At 58.8% G+C, this 20,774-nt stretch overlaps 1 protein-coding gene across 1 annotated transcript; it reads left to right on the forward strand.

The window, feature by feature from the left end:
* Nucleotides 1-271: 271 nt before the first annotated feature.
* Nucleotides 272-20,000, forward strand: LOC309452551 (calpain-1 catalytic subunit-like; the record flags this gene model as incomplete). Its single annotated transcript, XM_082077170.1, is given in 21 exon segments — nucleotides 272-506; nucleotides 509-534; nucleotides 2,406-2,475; nucleotides 3,715-3,839; nucleotides 7,646-7,779; nucleotides 7,854-8,022; nucleotides 11,703-11,786; nucleotides 13,938-14,023; nucleotides 14,098-14,172; nucleotides 14,254-14,414; nucleotides 14,485-14,663; nucleotides 15,837-16,048; nucleotides 16,128-16,167; nucleotides 16,249-16,314; nucleotides 17,246-17,303; nucleotides 17,411-17,475; nucleotides 17,608-17,676; nucleotides 17,791-17,869; nucleotides 17,967-18,083; nucleotides 19,509-19,567; nucleotides 19,698-20,000. Coding segments are annotated over 21 exon segments (2,136 nt in total). The 3' UTR covers nucleotides 19,725-20,000.
* Nucleotides 20,001-20,774: the final 774 nt, after the last annotated feature.

The raw sequence follows: 20,774 nt of genomic DNA on the forward strand, positions 1-20,774 counted from the left end.
GTCCCCACGTTCTGCTCCGGGTTCACTTTGACCCCGTTTTAACCGATTTCCCCCGTTTTTCCCTCATTTTTCCCCAATGTCCGATCCCATGGTTCCCGCGTTCTGGTCCGGGTTCACTTTAACCCCGTTTTAACCGATTTCCCCCGTTTTTCCCTCATTTTTCCCTCATTTTTCCCCAGATGTCCGATCCCATCGTGCCCGTGTTCTGCTCCGGGTTCACTTTGACCCCCGTTTTAACCGATTTCCCCCGTTTTTGCCCCGTTTTCCCAGGATGTCCGATCCCATCGTGCCCGTGTTCTGCTCCGGGGTTTCGGCGCAGCTGCAGCGGGCGCGCGCGCGGGCGGAGGGATCCGGGCGGCACGAGGCGGCGCTGCGGTTCCAGGGCCAGGACTACGCGCGGCTGGCGGAGGAGGCGCGGCGCGCGGGGACGCTGTTCCGAGACCCCGCCTTCCCCGCCGGCCCCGCCTCCCTCGGCTTCCGCGAGCTCGGGCCGGCGAGCGCCAAGACCCGGGCGTCACCTGGAAGCGGCCGCCGGTGCGCGCGGAACGGGGCCAATGGGCGCTAATTGGGGCTAATTGGGGTTCATTGGGGTTCATTGAGGGACTGAGTGGGCGAGGGGTTAATTAATGAACCGATGGTCCGCGGGGAAGGGGTGGGGTCATTAATGAACTAATAACAGCCCGCAGGGGGCGAGGAATGAGGGGTTAATTGATGAGCTAATTAACTGCCCACGGTGGGCGGGGTTAATTAATTAACGAATTAACGGCCCACAATGAGTGGGGAGTGAGGGGTTAATTGATGAACTAATTAACGGCTCACAGTGAGTGGGGCTGACTAATGAACTAATTAATGGGCCATGGTGAGTGGGGAATGAGGGGTTAATTAATGAACTAATTAACTGCCCACGGTGGGCGGGGTTAATTAATTAACGAATTAACGGCCCACAATGAGTGGGGAGTGAGGGGTTAATTGATGAACTAATTAACGGCTCACAGTGAGTGGGGCTGATTAATGAACTAATTAACGGCCCATGGTGAGTGGGGAATGTGAGGTTAATTAATTAACGAATGGGCACTAATTAAGCATGGGCGGGGGGCGGCTCCATCTACGGCACCGAAATAATGGAAAGAACCAGATTTGGAGGGATTTTGGGGCATTTTGGGCTGATTTGGGGGCATTTTGGGTCATTTTGGGCTGTTTTTGGCTGTTCCAGGAGCTGTGTCCGCACCCCCAGTTCCTCGTGGTGATTTTGGGCTGATTTTGGGTCATTTTGGGTCATTTTGGGCTGGTTTTGGCTGTTTCAGGAGCTGTGTCCGCACCCCCAGTTCCTCGTGGTGATTTTGGGTCATTTTGGGCTGATTTTGGGCCATTTTGGGTCATTTTGGGCTGGTTTTGGCTGTTCCAGGAGCTGTGTCCACACCCCCAGTTCCTCGTGGTGATTTGGGTCATTTTGGGCTGATTTTGGGTCATTTTGGGTCATTTTGGGCTGTTTTTGGCTGTTCCAGGAGCTGTGTCCGCACCCCCAGTTCCTCGTGGTGATTTTGGGGCGATTTGGGCTGATTTTGGGTCATTTTGGGTCATTTTGGGCTGTTTTTGGCTGTTCCAGGAGCTGTGTCCGCACCCCCAGTTCCTCGTGGTGATTTTGGGCTGATTTTGGGCCATTTTGGGTCATTTTGGGCTGTTTTTGGCTGTTCCAGGAGCCGTGTCCGCACCCCCAGTTCCTCGTGGTGATTTTGGGGCATTTTGGGCTGATTTTGGGCTGATTTTGGGTCATTTTGGGTCATTTTGGCTGTTCCAGGAGCTGTGTCCGCACCCCCAGTTCCTCGTGGTGATTTTGGGTCATTTTGGGTCATTTTGGGTCATTTTGGGTCATTTTGGCTGTTCCAGGAGCTGTGTCCGCACCCCCAGTTCATCGTGGTGATTTTGGGTCATTTTGGGCCATTTTGGGCCATTTTGGGCTGGTTTTGGCTGTTCCAGGAGCTGTGTCCGCACCCCCAGTTCCTCGTGGTGATTTTGGGTCATTTTGGGCCATTTTGGGTCATTTTGGGCTGTTTTTGGCTGTTCCAGGAGCTGTGTCCGCACCCCCAGTTCCTCGTGGTGATTTTGGGCCATTTTGGGTCATTTTGGGTCATTTTGGCTGTTCCAGGAGCTGTGTCCGCACCCCCAGTTCCTCGTGGTGATTTTGGGTCATTTTGGGCTGATTTTGGGTCATTTTGGGTCATTTTGGCTGTTCCAGGAGCTGTGTCCGCACCCCCAGTTCATCGTGGTGATTTTGGGCTGATTTTGGGCCATTTTGGGTCATTTTGGGTCATTTTGGCTGTTCCAGGGGCTGTGTCCGCACCCCCAGTTCCTCGTGGTGATTTTGGGCCATTTTGGGTCATTTTGGGTCATTTTGGCTGTTCCAGGAGCTGTGTCCGCACCCCCAGTTCATCGTGGACGGCGCCACCCGCACGGACGTTTGCCAGGGGGCTCTGGGTACGGCCAGTTTGCCCAATTTTCCTCCTTTTTGCCCCAAAACGGGGCTTCACCAAATCGAGCTTCATTTCTTGATTTCCCCACCCCAGGCCTGTGTGTGTTTTGCCCAATTCTGCCTGTTTTCACCCCAAAAGGCGCCTGCTGGCTGCTGGCGCCATCGCTCCCTCTCACTATATCTGTTGTTTTGCCCAATTTCCCGTGTTTTCACCCCAAAGGGGACTGCTGGCTGCTGGCGCCATCGCTCACTCACACTTACCCTATTTTTGCCCAATTTCCCGTGTTTTCGCCCCAAAGGGGACTGCTGGCTGCTGGCGGCCGTGGCGTCGCTGATGCTCTGTGTTTTTGCCCAATTTCGCCTGTTTTCACCCCAAAGGGGACTGCTGGCTGCTGGCGGCCGTGGCGTCACTGACACTGTGATTTTGCCCAATTTCCCGTGTTTTTGCCCCAAAGGGGACTGCTGGCTGCTGGCGGCCGTGGCGTCGCTGACACTGTGTGATTTTGCCCAATTTCCCGTGTTTTTGCCCCAAAGGGGACTGCTGGCTGCTGGCGGCCGTGGCGTCACTGACACTGTGTGATTTTGCCCAATTTCCCGTGTTTTCACCCCAAAGTGCCTGCTGGCTGCTGGCGGCCGTGGCGTCACTGACGCTGTGTGATTTTGCCCAATTTCCCGTGTTTTCGCCCCAAAGGGGACTGCTGGCTGCTGGCGGCCGTGGCGTCGCTGACACTGTGTGATTTTGCCCAATTTCCCGTGTTTTTGCCCCAAAGGGGACTGCTGGCTGCTGGCGGCCGTGGCGTCGCTGACACTGTGTGATTTTGCCCAATTTCGCCTGTTTTTGCCCCAAAGGGGACTGCTGGCTGCTGGCGGCCGTGGCGTCGCTGACACTGTGTGATTTTGCCCAATTTCCCGTGTTTTCGCCCCAAAGGGGACTGCTGGCTGCTGGCGGCCGTGGCGTCGCTGACACTGTGTGTGATTTTTGCCCAATTTCCCCTGTTTTCACCCCAAAGGGGACTGCTGGCTGCTGGCGGCCGTGGCGTCACTGACACTGTGATTTTTGCCCAATTCTGTGTGTTTTCGCCCCAAAGGGGACTGCTGGCTGCTGGCGGCCGTGGCGTCGCTGACACTGTGATTTTGCCCAATTTCCCGTGTTTTCGCCCCAAAGGGGACTGCTGGCTGCTGGCGGCCGTGGCGTCGCTGACACTGTGTGATTTTGCCCAATTTCCCCTGTTTTTGCCCCAAAGGGGACTGCTGGCTGCTGGCGGCCGTGGCGTCGCTGACCCTGAGCCCGCGGCTCCTGCGCCGGGTGGTGCCGCCGGGGCAGAGCTTCAGCTTCCAACGCGGCTACGCCGGCATCTTCCACTTCCAGGTGCGCCAAAAACGCCCATTTCCGCCCAAAACCCCCCATTTCCACCCAAAACCCCCCATTTCCACCCAAAACCCCCCGTTTCCACCCAATCCGGGCTCCCCGCCCCACCTGGGGGTTCCCACCTCATTCTGGGGCTCCGCCCCCAAACCCCATTTCCCCCCATTTCCCCCCAACCCCATTTCCCCCCTAAACCCCATTTCCACCCCATTTCCTCCAAACCCCATTTCCCCCCAAATCCCCAATTTCCACCCATTTCCCCCTAAAGCGCATTTCCCCAATTTCACCCCATTTCCCCCCAAATCCCCCATTTCCCCCCAAATCCCCAATTTTCCCCCATTTCCCCCAATTTCCCCCAAATCCCCAATTTCCCCCCATTTCCCCCTAAAGCCCATTTCCCCAATTTCACCCCATTTCTCCCCAACCCCATTTTCCCCAAACCCCATTTCCTCCAAACCCCATTTCCCCCCAAATCCCCAATTCCACCCATTTCCCCCTAAAGTGCATTTCCCCAATTTCCCCCCATTCCCCCCATTTCCCCCCTTTCCCCCAATTCCCCCCATTTCCTCCTAAAGGCCATTTCCCCCCGATTTTATCCCATTTCTCCCCATTTCGCCCAAGCTCCATTTCCCCCCATTTCCTCCAAACCCCATTTCACCCCATTTCCCCCCAAACCCCAAATTTTCCCCCCATTTCCCCCAATTTCACCCCATTTCCCCCAAATCCCATTTCCCCCCAAATCCCCAATTTCCCCCTAAAGCGCATTTCCCCAATTTCACCCCATTTCACCCCAATTTTACCCCATTTCCCCCAATTTCCCCCCATTTCCTCCAAACCCCATTTCCCCCCATTTCCCCCCAAATCCCCAATTTCCCCCCATTTCCCCCTAAAGCCCATTTCCCCAATTTCACCCCATTTCCCCCAATTTCACCCCATTTCCCCCCAATTTTACCCCATTTCCCCCCAACCCCAATTTCCCCCCAACCCCAATTTCCCCCCAATTTCCCATTTCCCCCCATTTTTGGGTCAGATCTGGCCATTTGCCGCATGTCCGGACGTGGTTTTCCCCCCATTTCCCCCGTTTTTGGTCACATCTGGCAGTTTGGCGAGTGGCCGGACGTGGTTCTCACCCCATTTCCCCCCATTTCCCCCATTTTTGGGTCAGATCTGGCCGTTTTCCACATGTCCAGACGTGGTTTTCCCCCCATTTCCCCCGTTTTTGGTCAGATCTGGCAGTTTGGCGAGTGGCCGGACGTGGTTTTCCCCCCATTTCCCCCATTTTTGGGGCAGATCTGGCCATTTGCCGCATGTCCGGACGTGGTTTTCCCCCCATTTCCCCCATTTTTGGTCAGATCTGGCAGTTTGGCGAGCGGCCGGATGTGGTTTTCACCCCATTTTCGGGTCAGATCTGGCAGTTCGGCGAGTGGCCGGACGTGGTTTTCCCCCCATTTCCCCCGTTTTTGGTCACATCTGGCAGTTTGGCGAGTGGCCGGACGTGGTTTTCCCCCCATTTCCCCCCATTTCCCGTATTTTCGGGTCAGATCTGGCAGTTTGGCGAGTGGCCGGACGTGGTTTTCCCCCCATTTCCCCCATGTCCCCCCGTTTTTGGTCAGATCTGGCAGTTTGGCGAGTGGCCAGACGTGGTTTTCCCCCCATTTTGCCCCATTTCCCCCGTTTTTGGTCAGATCTGGCAGTTCGGCGAGTGGCCGGACGTGGTTTTCCCCCATTTCCCCCGTTTTCGGTCAGATCTGGCAGTTTGGCGAGTGGCCGGACGTGGTTTTCCCCCCATTTCCCCCCATTTCCCCCATTTTCGGGTCAGATCTGGCAGTTTGGCGAGTGGCCGGACGTGGTTTTCCCCCCATTTCCCCCCATTTCCCCCGTTTTTGGTCAGATCTGGCAGTTTGGCGAGTGGCTGGACGTGGTTTTCACCCCATTTTCGGTCAGATCTGGCAGTTTGGCGAGTGGCCGGACGTGGTTTTCCCCCCATTTCCCCCATTTTCGGGTCAGATCTGGCCGTTTTCCACGTCTGGACGTGGTTTTCCCCCCATTTCCCCCATTTTTGGTCAGATCTGGCCGTTTGCCGCATGTCCAGACGTGGTTTTCCCCCCATTTCCCCCATTTTTGGTCAGATCTGGCAGTTTGGCGAGTGGCCGGACGTGGTTCTCACCCCATTTCCCCCCATTTCCCCTATTTTCGGGTCAGATCTGGCCGTTTTCCACATGTCCAGACGTGGTTTTCCCCCATTTCCCCCGTTTTTGGTCAGATCTGGCAGTTTGGTGAGCGGCCAGACGTGGTTTTCCCCCCATTTCCCCCCATTTCCCCCATTTTCAGGTCAGATCTGGCAGTTTGGCGAGTGGCCGGACGTGGTTTTCCCCCCATTTCCCCCATTTTTGGGGCAGATCTGGCCGTTTTCCACATGTCTGGACGTGGTTTTCCCCCCATTTCCCCCATTTTTGGTCAGATCTGGCAGTTTGGCGAGTGGCCGGACGTGGTTTTTCCCCCATTTCCCCCCATTTCCCCCATTTTTGGGTCAGATCTGGCAGTTTGGCGAGTGGCCAGACGTGGTTTTCACCCCATTTCCCCCATTTCCCCCGTTTTTGGTCAGATCTGGCAGTTTGGCGAGTGGCCGGACGTGGTTTTCCCCCCATTTCCCCCCATTTCCCCCGTTTTTGGTCAGATCTGGCAGTTTGGCGAGTGGCCGGACGTGGTTTTCCCCCCATTTCCCCCCATTTCCCCCGTTTTTGGTCAGATCTGGCCGTTTTCCACATGTCCAGACGTGGTTTTCCCCCCATTTCCCCCGTTTTTGGTCAGATCTGGCAGTTTGGCGAGTGGCCGGACGTGGTTCTCACCCCATTTCCCCCCATTTCCCCCATTTTCGGGTCAGATCTGGCAGTTCGGCGAGTGGCCGGACGTGGTTTTCCCCCATTCCCCCCGTTTTTGGGTCAGATCTGGCCGTTTTCCACATGTCCAGACGTGGTTTTCCCCCCATTTCCCCCGTTTTTGGTCAGATCTGGCAGTTCGGCGAGTGGCCGGACGTGGTTTTCCCCCCATTTCCCCCATTTTTGGTCAGATCTGGCAGTTTGGCGAGTGGCCGGACGTGGTTTTTCCCCCATTTCCCCCGTTTTTGGTCAGATCTGGCAGTTTGGCGAGTGGCCGGACGTGGTTTTCCCCCCATTTCCCCCCATTTCCCCCATTTTCGGGTCAGATCTGGCAGTTTGGCGAGTGGCCGGACGTGGTTTTCCCCCCATTTCCCCCCATTTCCCCCGTTTTTGGTCAGATCTGGCAGTTTGGCGAGTGGCCGGACGTGGTTTTCCCCCCATTTCCCCCATTTTTTGGGTCAGATCTGGCAGTTTGGCGAGTGGCCGGACGTGGTTTTCCCCCCATTTCCCCCCATTTCCCCTATTTTCGGGTCAGATCTGGCAGTTTGGCGAGTGGCCGGACGTGGTTTTCACCCCGTTTTTGGTCAGATCTGGCAGTTCGGCGAGCGGCCGGACGTGGTTCTCACCCCATTTCCCCCGTTTTTGGTCAGATCTGGCAGTTTGGCGAGTGGCCGGACGTGGTTTTCCCCCCATTTCCCCCCATTTCCCCCGTTTTTGGTCAGATCTGGCAGTTTGGCGAGTGGCCGGACGTGGTTTTCCCCCCATTTCCCCCCATTTCCCCCGTTTTTGGTCAGATCTGGCAGTTTGGCGAGTGGCCGGACGTGGTTTTCCCCCCATTTCCCCCCATTTCCCCCATTTTCGGGTCAGATCTGGCCGTTTGCCGCATGTCCGGACGTGGTTTTCCCCCCATTTCCCCTATTTTTGGGTCAGATCTGGCAGTTCGGCGAGTGGCTGGACGTGGTGGTGGACGACCTGCTGCCCACGCGGGACGGGCGGCTGCTCTTCGTGCACTCGGCCGAGGGCTCCGAGTTCTGGTCGGCGCTGCTGGAAAAGGCCTATGCCAAGTAACCCCCCTCCCCCACCCCCCCGCGCGCGTTTTGGGCCGAAAAGCGGCCGTTTTGGTGACTTGGCGCCCCAGGGTCAACGGCTGCTACGAGGCGCTGGCGGGCGGCAGCACGGCCGAGGGCTTCGAGGATTTCACCGGCGGCGTCACCGAGACCTTCGACCTGCGGCGCCCGCCGCGCGGGCTCTTCGGCATCGTGCTGGAGGCGCTGGAGCGCGGCTCGCTGCTCGGCTGCTCCATCGACGTGAGTTTGGGGGGAAAAACCCGCTTTTTGGGGCTTAAACTGCTGCTCGGCTGCTCCATCGACGTGAGTTTGGGGGGAAAAACCCGCTTTTTGGAGCTTAAACTGCTGCTCGGCTGCTCCATCGACGTGAGTTTGGGGGGAAAAACCCGCTTTTTGGGGCTTAAACTGCTGCTCGGCTGCTCCATCAACGTGAGTTTGGGGGGAAAACTCACCATTTTGGGGCTTAAACTGCGGTTCTGGCTGCTCCATCAACATGAGTTTTGGGGCGAAAAACCCGCTTTTTGCGGCTTAAACTGCTGCTCGGCTGCTCCATCGACGTGAGTTCGGGGGGAAAAACCCGCTTTTTGGGGCTTAAACTGCTGCTCGGCTGCTCCATCGACGTGTTTTGGGGGAAAAACCCGCTTTTTGGGGCTTAAACTGCTGCTCGGCTGCTCCATCGATGTGAGTTTTGGGGGGAAAACTTGCGGTTTTGGGGCTTAAACTGCTGCTCGGCTGCTCCATCGACGTGAGTTTGGGGGAAAAACCCGCTTTTTGGGGCTTAAACTGCTGCTCGGCTGCTCCATCGATGTGAGTTTTGGGGGGAAAACTTGCGGTTTTGGGGCTTAAACTGCTGCTCGGCTGCTCCATCGACGTGAGTTTGGGGGGAAAAACCCGCTTTTTGGGGCTTAAACTGCTGCTCGGCTGCTCCATTGACGTGAGTTTGGGGGGAAAACTCACCGTTTTGGGGCTTAAACTGCGGTTCTGGCTGCTCCATCGATGTGTTTTGGGGGAAAAACCCGCTTTTTGGGGCTTAAACTGCGGTTCTGGCTGCTCAGCTGCTCCATCAACGTGAGTTTTGGGGGGAAAACTTGCGGTTTTGGGGCTTAAACTGCTGCTCGGCTGCTCCATCAACGTGAGTTTGGGGGGAAAACCCCGCTTTTTGGGGCTTAAACTGCTGCTCGGCTGCTCCATCGACGTGAGTTTGGGGGGAAAAACCTGCTTTTTGGGGCTTAAACTGCTGCTCGGCTGCTCCATCGACGTGAGTTTGGGGGGAAAACCCGCGGTTTGGGGCTTAAACTGCGGTTCTGGCTGCTCCATCGACGTGTTTTGGGGGAAAAACCCGCTTTTTGGGGCTTAAACTGCTGCTCGGCTGCTCCATCGACGTGAGTTTGGGGGAAAAACCCGCGGTTTGGGGCTTAAACTGCTGCTCGGCTGCTCCATCGACGTGAGTTTGGGGGGAAAAACCCGCTTTTTGGGGCTTAAACTGCTGCTCGGCTGCTCCATCGACGTGAGTTCGGGGGGAAAAACCCGCTTTTTGGGGCTTAAACTGCTGCTCGGCTGCTCCATCAACGTGAGTTTGGGGGGAAAACTCACCGTTTTGGGGCATAAACTGCGGCTCTGGCTGCTCCATCGATGTGAGTTTGGGGGGAAAACTCACCGTTTTGGGGCTTAAACTGCGGTTCTGGCTGCTCGGCTGCTCCATCAACATGAGTTTTGGGGCGAAAAACCCGCTTTTTGCGGCTTAAACTGCGGCTCTGGCTGCTCCATCGACGTGAGTTTGGGGGAAAAACCCGCAGTTTGGGGCTTAAACTGCGGTTCTGGCTGCTCAGCTGCTCCATCGATGTGAGTTTTGGGGGGAAAACTTGCGGTTTTGGGGCTTAAACTGCTGCTCGGCTGCTCCATCGACGTGAGTTTGGGGGGAAAAACCCGCTTTTTGGGGCTTAAACTGCTGCTCGGCTGCTCCATCGACGTGAGTTTGGGGGGAAAAACCCGCTTTTTGGGGCTTAAACTGCTGCTCGGCTGCTCCATCGACGTGAGTTTGGGGGAAAAACCCGCTTTTTGGGGCTTAAACTGCTGCTCGGCTGCTCCATCGACGTGAGTTTGGGGGGAAAAACCTGCTTTTTGGGGCTTAAACTGCTGCTCGGCTGCTCCATCGACGTGAGATTGGGGGGAAAACTCATGGTTTTGGGGCTTAAACTGCGGTTCTGGCTGCTCCATTGACGTGAGTTTGGGGGGAAAAACCCGCTTTTTGGGGCTTAAACTGCTGCTCGGCTGCTCCATCGACGTGAGTTTTGGGGGGAAAACTCACCGTTTTGGGGCTTAAACTGCGGTTCTGGCTGCTCCATTGACGTGAGTTTTGGGGTGAAAACTTGCGGTTTTCGGACTTAAACTGCGGCTCTGGCTGCTCAGCTGCTCCATCAATGTGAGTTTTGGGGGGAAAAACCTGCTTTTTGGGGCTTAAACTGCTGCTCGGCTGCTCCATCGACGTGAGTTTGGGGGGAAAAACCCGCTTTTTGGGGCTTAAACTGTGGTTCTGGCTGCTCCATCGACGTGAGTTTTGGGGGAAAAACCCGCTTTTTGGGGCTTAAACTGCGGTTCTGGCTGCTCAGCTGCTCCATCGACGTGAGTTTTGGGGTGAAAACTTGCGGTTTTCGGGCTTAAACTGCGGCTCTGGCTGCTCAGCTGCTCCATCGACGTGAGTTTGGGGGAAAAACCCGCTTTTTGGGGCTTAAACTGCTGCTCGGCTGCTCCATCGACGTGAGTTTGGGGGGAAAAACCCGCTTTTTGGGGCTTAAACTGCTGCTCGGCTGCTCCATCGACGTGAGTTTGGGGGGAAAAACCCGCTTTTTGGGGCTTAAACTGCTGCTCGGCTGCTCCATCGACGTGAGTTTGGGGCGAAAAACCCGCTTTTTGGGGCTTAAACTGCTGCTCGGCTGCTCCATCGACGTGAGTTTGGGGGGAAAACTCACCGTTTTGGGGCTTAAACTGCGGTTCTGGCTGCTCGGCTGCTCCATCGACGTGAGTTTGGGGGAAAAACCCGCGGTTTGGGGCTTAAACTGCGGTTCTGGCTGCTCAGCTGCTCCATCAATGTGAGTTTTGGGGGGAAAACTCACCGTTTTGGGGCTTAAACTGCGGTTCTGGCTGCTCCATCAACATGAGTTTTGGGGCGAAAAACCCGCTTTTTGCGGCTTAAACTGCTGCTCGGCTGCTCCATCGACGTGAGTTTGGGGGAAAAACCCGCGGTTTGGGGCTTAAACTGCGGTTCTGGCTGCTCCATCAACGTGAGTTTGGGGGGAAAACTCACCGTTTTGGGGCTTAAACTGCGGTTCTGGCTTATCCATCGAAATGAAGTTTGGGGGGAAAACTCACCGTTTTGGGGCTTAAATTGCCGTTCTTTGGCCTCTAAAACCGCTGCTTTGGGTCTTGAGAATTCCCAGGTTTGGGTCTTTAAAGTTGCCAGTTTTGGGTGTTTCGAATCCCCGTTTCCGGGTGTTCCAACCCCCCCGTTGGGTCCAAAGTGGCCGTTTCCGGGTGTTCCAACCCCCCGGTTGGGTCCAAAGTGGCCGTTTCCGGGTGTTCCAACCCCCCGGTTGGGTCCCAAGTGGCCGTTTCCGGGTGTTCCAACCCCCCGGTTGGGTCCAAAGTGGCCGTTTCCGGGTGTTCCAACCCCCCGGTTGGGTCCCAAGTGGCCGTTTCCGGGTGTTCCAACCCCCCGGTTGGGTCCCAAGTGGCCGTTTCCGGGTGTTCCAACCCCCCGGTTGGGTCCAAAGTGGCCGTTTCCGGGTGTTCCAACCCCCCGGTTGGGTCCCAAGTGGCCGTTTCCGGGTGTTCCAACCCCCCGGTTGGGTCCCAAGTGGCCGTTTCCGGGTGTTCCAACCCCCCGGTTGGGTCCAAAGTGGCCGTTTTTGGTGTTTTCACAGATCACCAGCGCCCGGGACATGGAGGCCGTGACCTTCCGGCAGCTGGTCAAGGGCCACGCGTACTCGGTGACGGGCGCCCGACAGGTCAGCGGGGCCGCGTTTTGGGGTGAAAACGGCCGTTTTGGGGTGAAAACAGTGGTTTTGGGGCCAACGTACTTAGTACCGGGTGCCTGGTGGGTGTGCGGGGCTGCGTTTTGGGGTGGAATGAGCAGTTTTGGGGTGAAAATGGTGGTTTTGGGGCCACACGTACTCAGTGCCGGGTACCCGGTGGGTGCGCAGGGCCAACTTTGGGGTGAAAACGGCAGTTTTGGGGTGAAAATGGCTGTTTTAGGGCCACACGTACTCCATGCCGGGTGCTTGGTAGGTGTGTGGGGCTACATTTTGGGGTGGAATAGGCAGTTTTGGGGTGAAAATGGCGGTTTTGGGGCCACACGTACTTAGTACCGGGTGCCTGGTGGGTGTGTGGGGCCGCGTTTTGGGGTGAAAACGGCCGTTTTGGGGTGAAAACAGTGGTTTTGGGGCCAACGTACTTAGTACCGGGTGCCTGGTGGGTGTGCGGGGCTGCGTTTTGGGGTGGAATGAGCAGTTTTGGGGTGAAAATGGTGGTTTTGGGGCCACACGTACTCAGTGCCGGGTACCCGGTGGGTGCGCAGGGCCACCTTTGGGGTGAAAACAGCTGTTTTGGGGTGAAAACGGTGGTTTTGGGGCCACATGTACTTAGTACCGGGCATCCTGTGGGTGTGCGGGGCCACGTTTTGGGGTGGAATGAGCAGTTTTGGGGTGAAACCAGCGGTTTTGGGGCAAAACCGGCAGTTTTAGGGGCCACACGTACTCAGCGCCAGGTGCCCAGTGGGTGTGCAGGGCTGCGTTTTGGGGTGAAAATGGCAGTTTTGGGGTGAAAACAGCAGTTTTGGGGTCACACGTACTCAGTGCCAGGTGCCCAGTGGGTGTGCAGGGCCACGTTTTGGGGTGAAAATGGCATTTTTGGGGTGAAAACAGCAGTTTTGGGGCAAAACCGGCAGTTTTAGGGGCCACACGTACTCAGTGCCGGGTGCCCAGTGGGTGTGCAGGGCTGCGTTTTGGGGTGAAAATGGCAGTTTTGGGGTGAAAATGGCAGTTTTGGGGTCACACGTACTCAGTGCCAGGTGCCCAGTGGGTGTGCAGGGCCACGTTTTGGGGTGAAAATGGCATTTTTGGGGTGAAAACAGCAGTTTTGGGGCAAAACCGGCAGTTTTAGGGGCCACACGTACTCAGTGCCAGGTGCCCAGTGGGTGCGCAGGGCTGCGTTTTGGGGTGAAAATGGCAGTTTTGGGGTGAAAACAGTGGTTTTGGGGCCACACGTACTCAGTGCCGGGTACCCGGTGGGTGCGCAGGGCCACCTTTGGGGTGAAAACGGCAGTTTTGGGGTGAAAATGGCTGTTTTAGGGCCACGCGTACTCAATGCCAGGCGCTTGGTGGGTGTGTGGGGCTACATTTTGGGGTGGAATGGGCGGTTTTGGGGTGAAAACGGTGCTTTTAGGGCCACACATACTTAGTACCGGGTGCCTGGTGGGTGTGCGGGGCCGCGTTTTGGGGTGGAATGAGCAGTTTTGGGGTGAAACCAGCGGTTTTGGGGCAAAACCGGCAGTTTTAGGGGCCACACGTACTCAGTGCCAGGTGCCCAGTGGGTGCGCAGGGCTGCGTTTTGGGGTGAAAATGGCAGTTTTGGGGTGAAAACAGCAGTTTTGGGGTCACGCGTACTCAGTGCCAGGTGCCCAGTGGGTGTGCAGGGCCATGTTTTGGGGTGAAAATGGCAGTTTTGGGGTGAAAACAGCAGTTTTGGGGCAAAACTGGCAGTTTTAGGGGCCACACGTACTCAGTGCCAGGTGCCCAGTGGGTGTGCAGGGCCATGTTTTGGGGTGAAAATGGCAGTTTTGGGGTGAAAACAGCAGTTTTGGGGCAAAACTGGCAGTTTTAGGGGCCACACGTACTCAGTGCCAGGTGCCCAGTGGGTGTGCGGGGCCGCGTTTTGGGGTGGAATGGGCAGTTTTGGGGTGAAAACAGCAGTTTTGGGGTCACGCGTACTCAGTGCCAGGTGCCCAGTGGGTGTGCGGGGCCGCGTTTTGGGGTGAAACCAGCGGTTTTGGGGTGAAACCAGCGGTTTTGGGGCCGCACACTCTTGTCGCCGGGTGCCTGGCGGGAGCGCAGGGCCCCGTTTTGGGCTGCAAAGGGGCGTTTTTGGCTCTGTGGGCGCAGGTGCCGTTCCGCGGGCAGGCGCTGCTGCTGGTGCGCGTGCGCAACCCCTGGGGCGAGGTGGAGTGGACGGGGCCCTGGAGCGACAGGTGAGCCGCACCCCCCCACCGCTCGTTAGCGCCGCTCGTTAGCGCCGCGGCTCATTAGCGCCCGCGTCGCGCAGCTCGGCCGAGTGGGCGGCGGTGGAGCCGGCGCTGCGCCAGGAGCTCCTGGTCAGGATGGAGGACGGCGAGTTCTGGTGAGCGAGAAGCCATCGCCCCCCCCCCCCGAACCGGCGTTTTTGGGGTGACTCACCCACCGGGCGCTCGTCGGCGGGCAGGATGGCGTTCCCGGATTTCCTGCGGGAGTTCACGCGCCTGGAGATCTGCAACCTGACGCCGGACGCGCTGCAGTCGCGCCGCTTCCGCGCCTGGAACACGCAGCTGCTGGAGGGCTCGTGGCGCCGCGGCAGCACCGCCGGCGGCTGCCGCAACTTCCCCGGTGCGCACACACCCGGAGCCCCCGCCCGCGGCGCCGTCAGCCGCGACTCAACGCGGCGTTGGGTCCTCAGCCACGTTCTGGATCAACCCGCAGTTCAAGGTGCGGCTGGAGGAGGTGGACGACGCCGGTGACGGTGACGGCGACGGGGAGCGCGGCTGTAGTTTCCTGCTGGCGCTGATGCAGAAGCACCGGCGCCGCGAGCGCCGCCACGGCAAGGACATGGAGACCATCGGATTCGCCGTCTACGAGGTAACGGCCGCGCCGGCACGCGGGTCAGACGGGGTCACTCGGTGCCAGCGCACGGCATCAGTCGGTGTCACACGGTGTCAGTCAGTGCCACTCAGTGTTGGTTGGTGTCGCCCAGTGCCACTTGGTGCCACTGCACAGTGTCAGTCGGTGTCACTCGGAGCCACCACACGGTGTCAGTTGATGTCCCCCGGTGTCAGTCGGTGTCACTCGGAGCCACCGCACGGTGTCAGTCGGCATCTCCCGGTGTCACTCGGAGCCACCACACGGTGTCAGTCAGTGTTCCCCAGTGTCAGTTGGTGTCAGTCAGAGCCACCACACGGTGTCAGTCGGTGTCACTTGGAGCCACCGCACCGTGTCCCCCAGGGTCAGTCGGTGTCACTCGGAGCCACCACACGGTGTCAGTCGGCATCTCCCGGTGTCACTCGGAGCCACCACATGGTGTCAGTCGGTGTCTCCTGGAGCCACCACATGGTGTCAGTTGGTGTCAGTCGGTGTCTCCCGGAGCCACCACACGGTGTCAGTTGGTGTCAGTCGGTGTCTCCCGGAGCCACCACACGGTGTCAGTCGGTGTTCCCCAGTGTCAGTTGGTGTCAGTCAGAGCCACTGCACGGTGTCAGTTGGCGTCTCCCGGTGTCACTTGGAGCCACCACACGGTGTCAGTCGGTGTTCCCCAGTGTCAGTCGGTGTCAGTCAGAGCCACTGCACAGTGTCAGTCAGTGTCCCCCAGTGTCAGTCGGAGTCACTCAGAACCACCACACAGTGTCAGCGTCTCCCAGTGTCAGTCAGAGCCACTGGACGGTGTCAGTCGGAGCCACCACACAGTGTCAGTCAGCGTCCCCCAGTGTCAGTCAGAGCCACCGCTCGGTGTCACTCGGAGCCACCGCACGATGTCAGTCGGCACCTCCTGGTGTCACTCGGAGCCACTGCACGGTGTCAGTCGGCGTCCCCCGGTGTCAGTCAGAGCCACCGCACGGTGTCAGTCGGCGTCTCCCGGTGTCAGTCGGAGCCACCACACGGCGTCAGTCGGCGTCCCCGGTGTGACCTCTCTCCGCTTTCCCCGCAGGTCCCTCCTGAGGTTGGTTCCACCCCCGGCGCCCCCGTTCCCGCGGGCCGGCCCCCTGCCCGCCCCCCTGACCGGCGCCCCCTCTCCCGCGGGGCCGGGGGCGTTTTCAGCTGGCGGGGCAGTCGGGGCTGCACCTGAAGCGCGAGTTCTTCCTGGCGCACGCGTCGCGCGCGCGCTCCGAGACGTTCGTCAACCTGCGCGAGGTGAGCGCGCGCCTGCGCCTGCCGCCCGGCGACTACCTGGTGGTGCCGTCCACCTACGAGCCCGACCGCGAGGCCGACTTCGTGCTGCGCGTCTTCTCCGAGAAACGCGCCGGCACCGAGTAAGCGACGCCGGCGCCGCCACCGCCGCCTCGTTAGCGCTAACGAGCCGCCCCCGCGCTCACCCGCGCTGTCCCGCAGGGAGATGGACGACGGGATCCAGGCGACGCTGCCGGACGAGGTGAGACGGGCGCTGCCGGAGCGGCGGCCGCGCGGCGCCGCCGGGTCACCGGGTCACCCGAACGGGCGCCTTTGTCCCCAGAAAGTGCTCGCGGAGGGAGAGATCGACGACAACTTCAAGCAGCTCTTCAAGCAGCTGGCGGGGCCGGTGAGGGGACACGGGGACACGGGGGCAGCGGGTGATGGGGGTGACGCAGGTGACACGGGTGACAGCGGGTGATGCAGGTGACACGGGTGACAGCGGGTGATGCGGGTGACATGGGTGACAGCGGGTGATGCAGGTGACACAGGTGGCAGCGGGCAATGCAGGTGACACGGGTGACAGCAGGTGACGCAGGTGACACGGGTGACAGCGGGTGACACAGGTGACAGCGGGTGACACGGGTGGCAGCGGGTGATGCAGGTGACACAGGTGATGCGGGTGACACGGGTGGCAGCAGGTGATGCAGGTGACACGGGTGGCAGTGGGTGATGCGGGTGACACAGGTGACAGCAGGTGACGCGGGTGACACGGGTGGCAGTGGGTGACACAGGTGACAGCGGGTGACATGGGTGGCAGCAGGTGATGTGGGTGACACAGGTGACAGCAGGTGACGCAGGTGACACAGGTGACAGCAGGTCATGCGGGTGATGCGGGTGACGCAGGTGACAGGAGGTGATGCTGGTGACGTAGGTGACAGCGGGTGATGTGGGTGACACAGGTGACAGCGGGTGATGCAGGTGACGCAGGTGACAGCAGGTGACGCAGGTGACACGGGTGACAGCAGGTGACATGAGTGACAGCAGGTGACGCAGGTGACAGCAGGTGATGCAGGTGACGCAGGTGACAGCGGGTGATGCAGGTGACACAGGTGACAGCAGGTGATGCAGGTGACACAGGTGACACGGGTGACAGCAGGTGACACGGGTGACAGCAGGTGATGCAGGTGACACGGGTGACAGCAGGTGATGTGGGTGACGCAGGTGACAGCGGGTGATGCAGGTGCCAACAGGTGATGTGGGCGATGTGGGTGACACGGGTGACACAGGTGACACAGGTGACACAGGCGACAACAGGCGAACCCCGTTTGTGTCCCCAGGACATGGAGATCAGCGTGGCGGAGCTCCAGACCATCCTCAACCGCATCATCGCCAAACGTGAGATTCGGGGCTTCGCCCTGCGCCACAAGAACCATTTTTGGGGTGACTAATTGCTCCTGCGGCTCGTTAACACCCGCACGGCTCGTTAACGCGGCTCGTTGCAGATAAAGACCTGCGCACCAAGGGCTTCAGCACCGAGTCGTGCCGCGGCATGGTCAACCTCATGGACGTATCCGCCCGCCGCCGTTTTGGGGGGACACCCCCGTCCCCATGGGGGGTGACACCCCAGGACCCCCCAAAAAACCCCAAACCCCCCAAAAACCCCCAAACCCCCCAATTTCCTTGACCCCCCCGCCCGCAGAAAGACGGCAACGGCAAACTGGGCCTGGTGGAGTTCAACGTGCTCTGGAACCGCATCCGCAACTACCTGGTGGGGCTGGGGGGTCGCGGCGCGAAACGGGGGGGTCGGGGCGTTCCGGGGTCCCCCCCCCACGGGTGACCCCTCCTTGCGTTGGTTTTTTTTGGGGGGTTTTGCGGCTTTCAGGCCATTTTCCGCAAGTTCGACGTGGACAAGTCGGGGAGCATGAGCGCCTACGAGATGCGGCTGGCGCTGGAAGCCGCGGGTACGCCCCCTAATTAACGCCGCGCCTCGTTAGCGCCGCCCCGGCTCTCGTTAGCTCGTTAACGAGCCGCTTTTTGGGTGGATTTTGCGCTGAAAAGGGTACAAACTGCCCAAGAAGCTGCACGAGCTGATCGTCACGCGCTACGCGGAGCCCGACCTGGCGCTCGACTTCGACGCCTTCGTCTGCTGCCTCGTGCGCCTGGAAACCATGTTCCGTGAGCCCCAAAATCCCGCCCTTTCACCCCAAAATCCCGCTGGTTCACCCCAAAATCTCACCCTTTCGCCCCAAAATCCTGCCGGTTCACCCCAAAATCCTGCCCTTTCACCCCAAAATCCTGCTGGTTTACCCCAAAATCCTGCCCATTCACCCCAAAATCCTGCTGGTTTACCCCAAAATCCCGCCCTTTCACCCCAAAATCCTGCCCTTTCACCCCAAAACCCGCTGGTTTACCCCAAAATCCTGCCCTTTCACCCCAAAATCCCGCTGGTTTACCCCAAAATCCCGCCCTTTCACCCCAAAATCCTGCTGGTTTACCCCAAAATCCTGCCCGTTCACCCCAAAATCCTGCTGGTTTACCCCAAAATCCTGCCCTTTCACCCCAAAACCCGCTGGTTTACCCCAAAATCCTGCCCTTTCACCCCAAATCCCGCCAGTTCACCCCAAAATCCCGCTGGTTTACCCCAAATCTCACCCTTTCGCCCAAAATCCTGCCCTTTCACCCCAAAATCCCACTGGTTTACCCCAAAATCCCACCCTTTCGCCCCAAAATCCTGCCGGTTCACCCCAAAATCCCACTGGTTTACCCAAAATCCCGCCCTTTCACCCCAAAATCCCACTGGTTTACCCCAAAATCCTGCCCTTTCACCCCAAAATCCTGCTGGTTTACCCCAAATCCCACCCTTTCACCCCAAAATCCTGCCCTTTCACCCCAAAACCCGCTGGTTTACCCCAAAATCCTGCTGGTTTACCCCAAAATCCTGCCCTTTCACCCCAAATCCCGCCGGTTCACCCCAAAATCCCGCTGGTTTACCCCCAAATCTCACCCTTTCGCCCCAAAATCCTGCCGGTTCACCCCCAAATCCCGCTGGTTTACCCAAAATCTCACCCTTTCACCCCAAAGTCCTGCCGGTTCACCCCAAAATCCCACTGATTTACCCCAAAATCCCGCCCTTTCACCCCAAAATCCTGCCCTTTCACCCCAAAACCCGCTGGTTTACCCCAAAATCCCGCCCTTTCACCCAAAATCCCGCTGGTTTACCCCAAAATCCCGCCCTTTCACCCCAAAATCCCGCCCTTTCACCCCAAAATCCTGCCCTTTCACCCCAAAATCCTGCCGGTTCACCCCAAAATCCTGCCCTTTCACCCCAAAATCCTGCTGGTTCACCCCAAAATCCCACCCTTTCACCCCAAAATCCTGCCCTTTCACCCCAAAATCCCACTGGTTTACCCCAAAATCCCTTAAATTCTGCTGTTTTTTCCAGTTTTCCCCCTTAAGCCCAGCCCCATTTTCCCCATTTTCCCCCAGTTTTTCCCCGTTTTTCCCCCAATTTTCCCCATTTTTTCCCCCAATTTTTCCCCGTTTTCCCCCAATTTTTCCCCGTTTTCCCCCAATTTTCCCCTGCACCCCGTTTTCCCGCAGGGTTTTTCCAGGCCGTGGACGTGGATCAGGACGGGGTCGTCACCTTCGATCTGCTGCAGGTACCTGGGGTTCCCAAACCCCCCTGGGGGATCCCCCCAACCCCGGGGGTTCCCCGACCCCCCCGGGGGTTCCCTGACCCCCTTGACCCCCCCGGGGTTCCCCGCCCCCGTGACCCCCCCGTTCCCGCAGTGGCTCCAGTTCACCATGTTCGCCTGAGCAGCCGCCGGTGCCTTCGCCGCCCCCGCCCCGCCGGATTTGTCCCTTTTTTGTTGCTTTTTTTGTTGTTTTTTGTAGGTTTTTTCTCCCGGGGGGGGGGTCCCGGGTCCCTTCGCGCTTTGCCAAAGAGCCGCCCCCTTCCCGCGGCCTTTTCGGGGCTAATTCCCCGCGTTTTGGTGCCTGTTTGCTGCCGCGGGGCGGGGGGGGCGGCGCCTCCATCGGGATCTTGTGCCGCAATCATGGGGTTTGAAATCGGATTAATTAAAAATAAGTTAAAGTTGTTAAAATCAAAGGGTTTGCTCATTGGTCCTTCCCCCCCCAACTCCAGCTGCACCTCAGGGTGAATCCACCAGATCCCCCGACCCCTGGGGGGATCCCGTCGGGGATCCGGGGGGATCCCGTTTTGGCCCCGGGTGGATCCCGTCGGGGACCTGAGTGGATTCCGTCGGGGATCCGGGTGGATCCCATCGGGGACCTGGGTGGATCCTGTTGGGGATCCGGGTGGATCCTGTTTTGGACCTGGGTGGATCCTGTCGGGGATGTGGGTGGATCCTGTCGGGGATCCGGGTGGATCCTTTCGGGGACCTGAGTGGATCCCGTCGGGGATCCGGGTGGATCCCTTCGGGGACACAAGTGGATCCTGCCGGGGATGCGGGGGGATCCTATTGGGGATCCAGGTGGATCCTGTCGGGGATGCGGTGGGGGGGGTCCTGTCGGGGATCCGGGTGGATCCTGATGGGGATGGGGGGGGATCCTGACGGGGACCTGGAGGGATCCTGACGGGGATCTGGGGGAATCCTGTCAGGGACCCAAGCGGATCCTGTCGGGCATCCAGGTGGATCCTGTTGGGGACCCGGGTGGATCCCGTCGGGGATCCAGGGGGATCCTGTTGTGGACCCGGGCGGATCCTGTTGTGGACTCGGGTGGATCCTGTTGGGGATCCGGGTGGATCCTGTTGGGGACTTGCGTGGATCCTGCTGGGGACCCAAGCGGATCCTGTCGGGGATCTGGGGGGATCCTGTGGGGGACCCGGGGGGATCCTGTCGGGGA

This window comes from Streptopelia decaocto (assembly GCF_964273445.1).
Source record: "Streptopelia decaocto genome assembly, contig: HAP1_SCAFFOLD_2145, whole genome shotgun sequence".
Taxonomy (NCBI): domain Eukaryota; kingdom Metazoa; phylum Chordata; class Aves; order Columbiformes; family Columbidae; genus Streptopelia; species Streptopelia decaocto.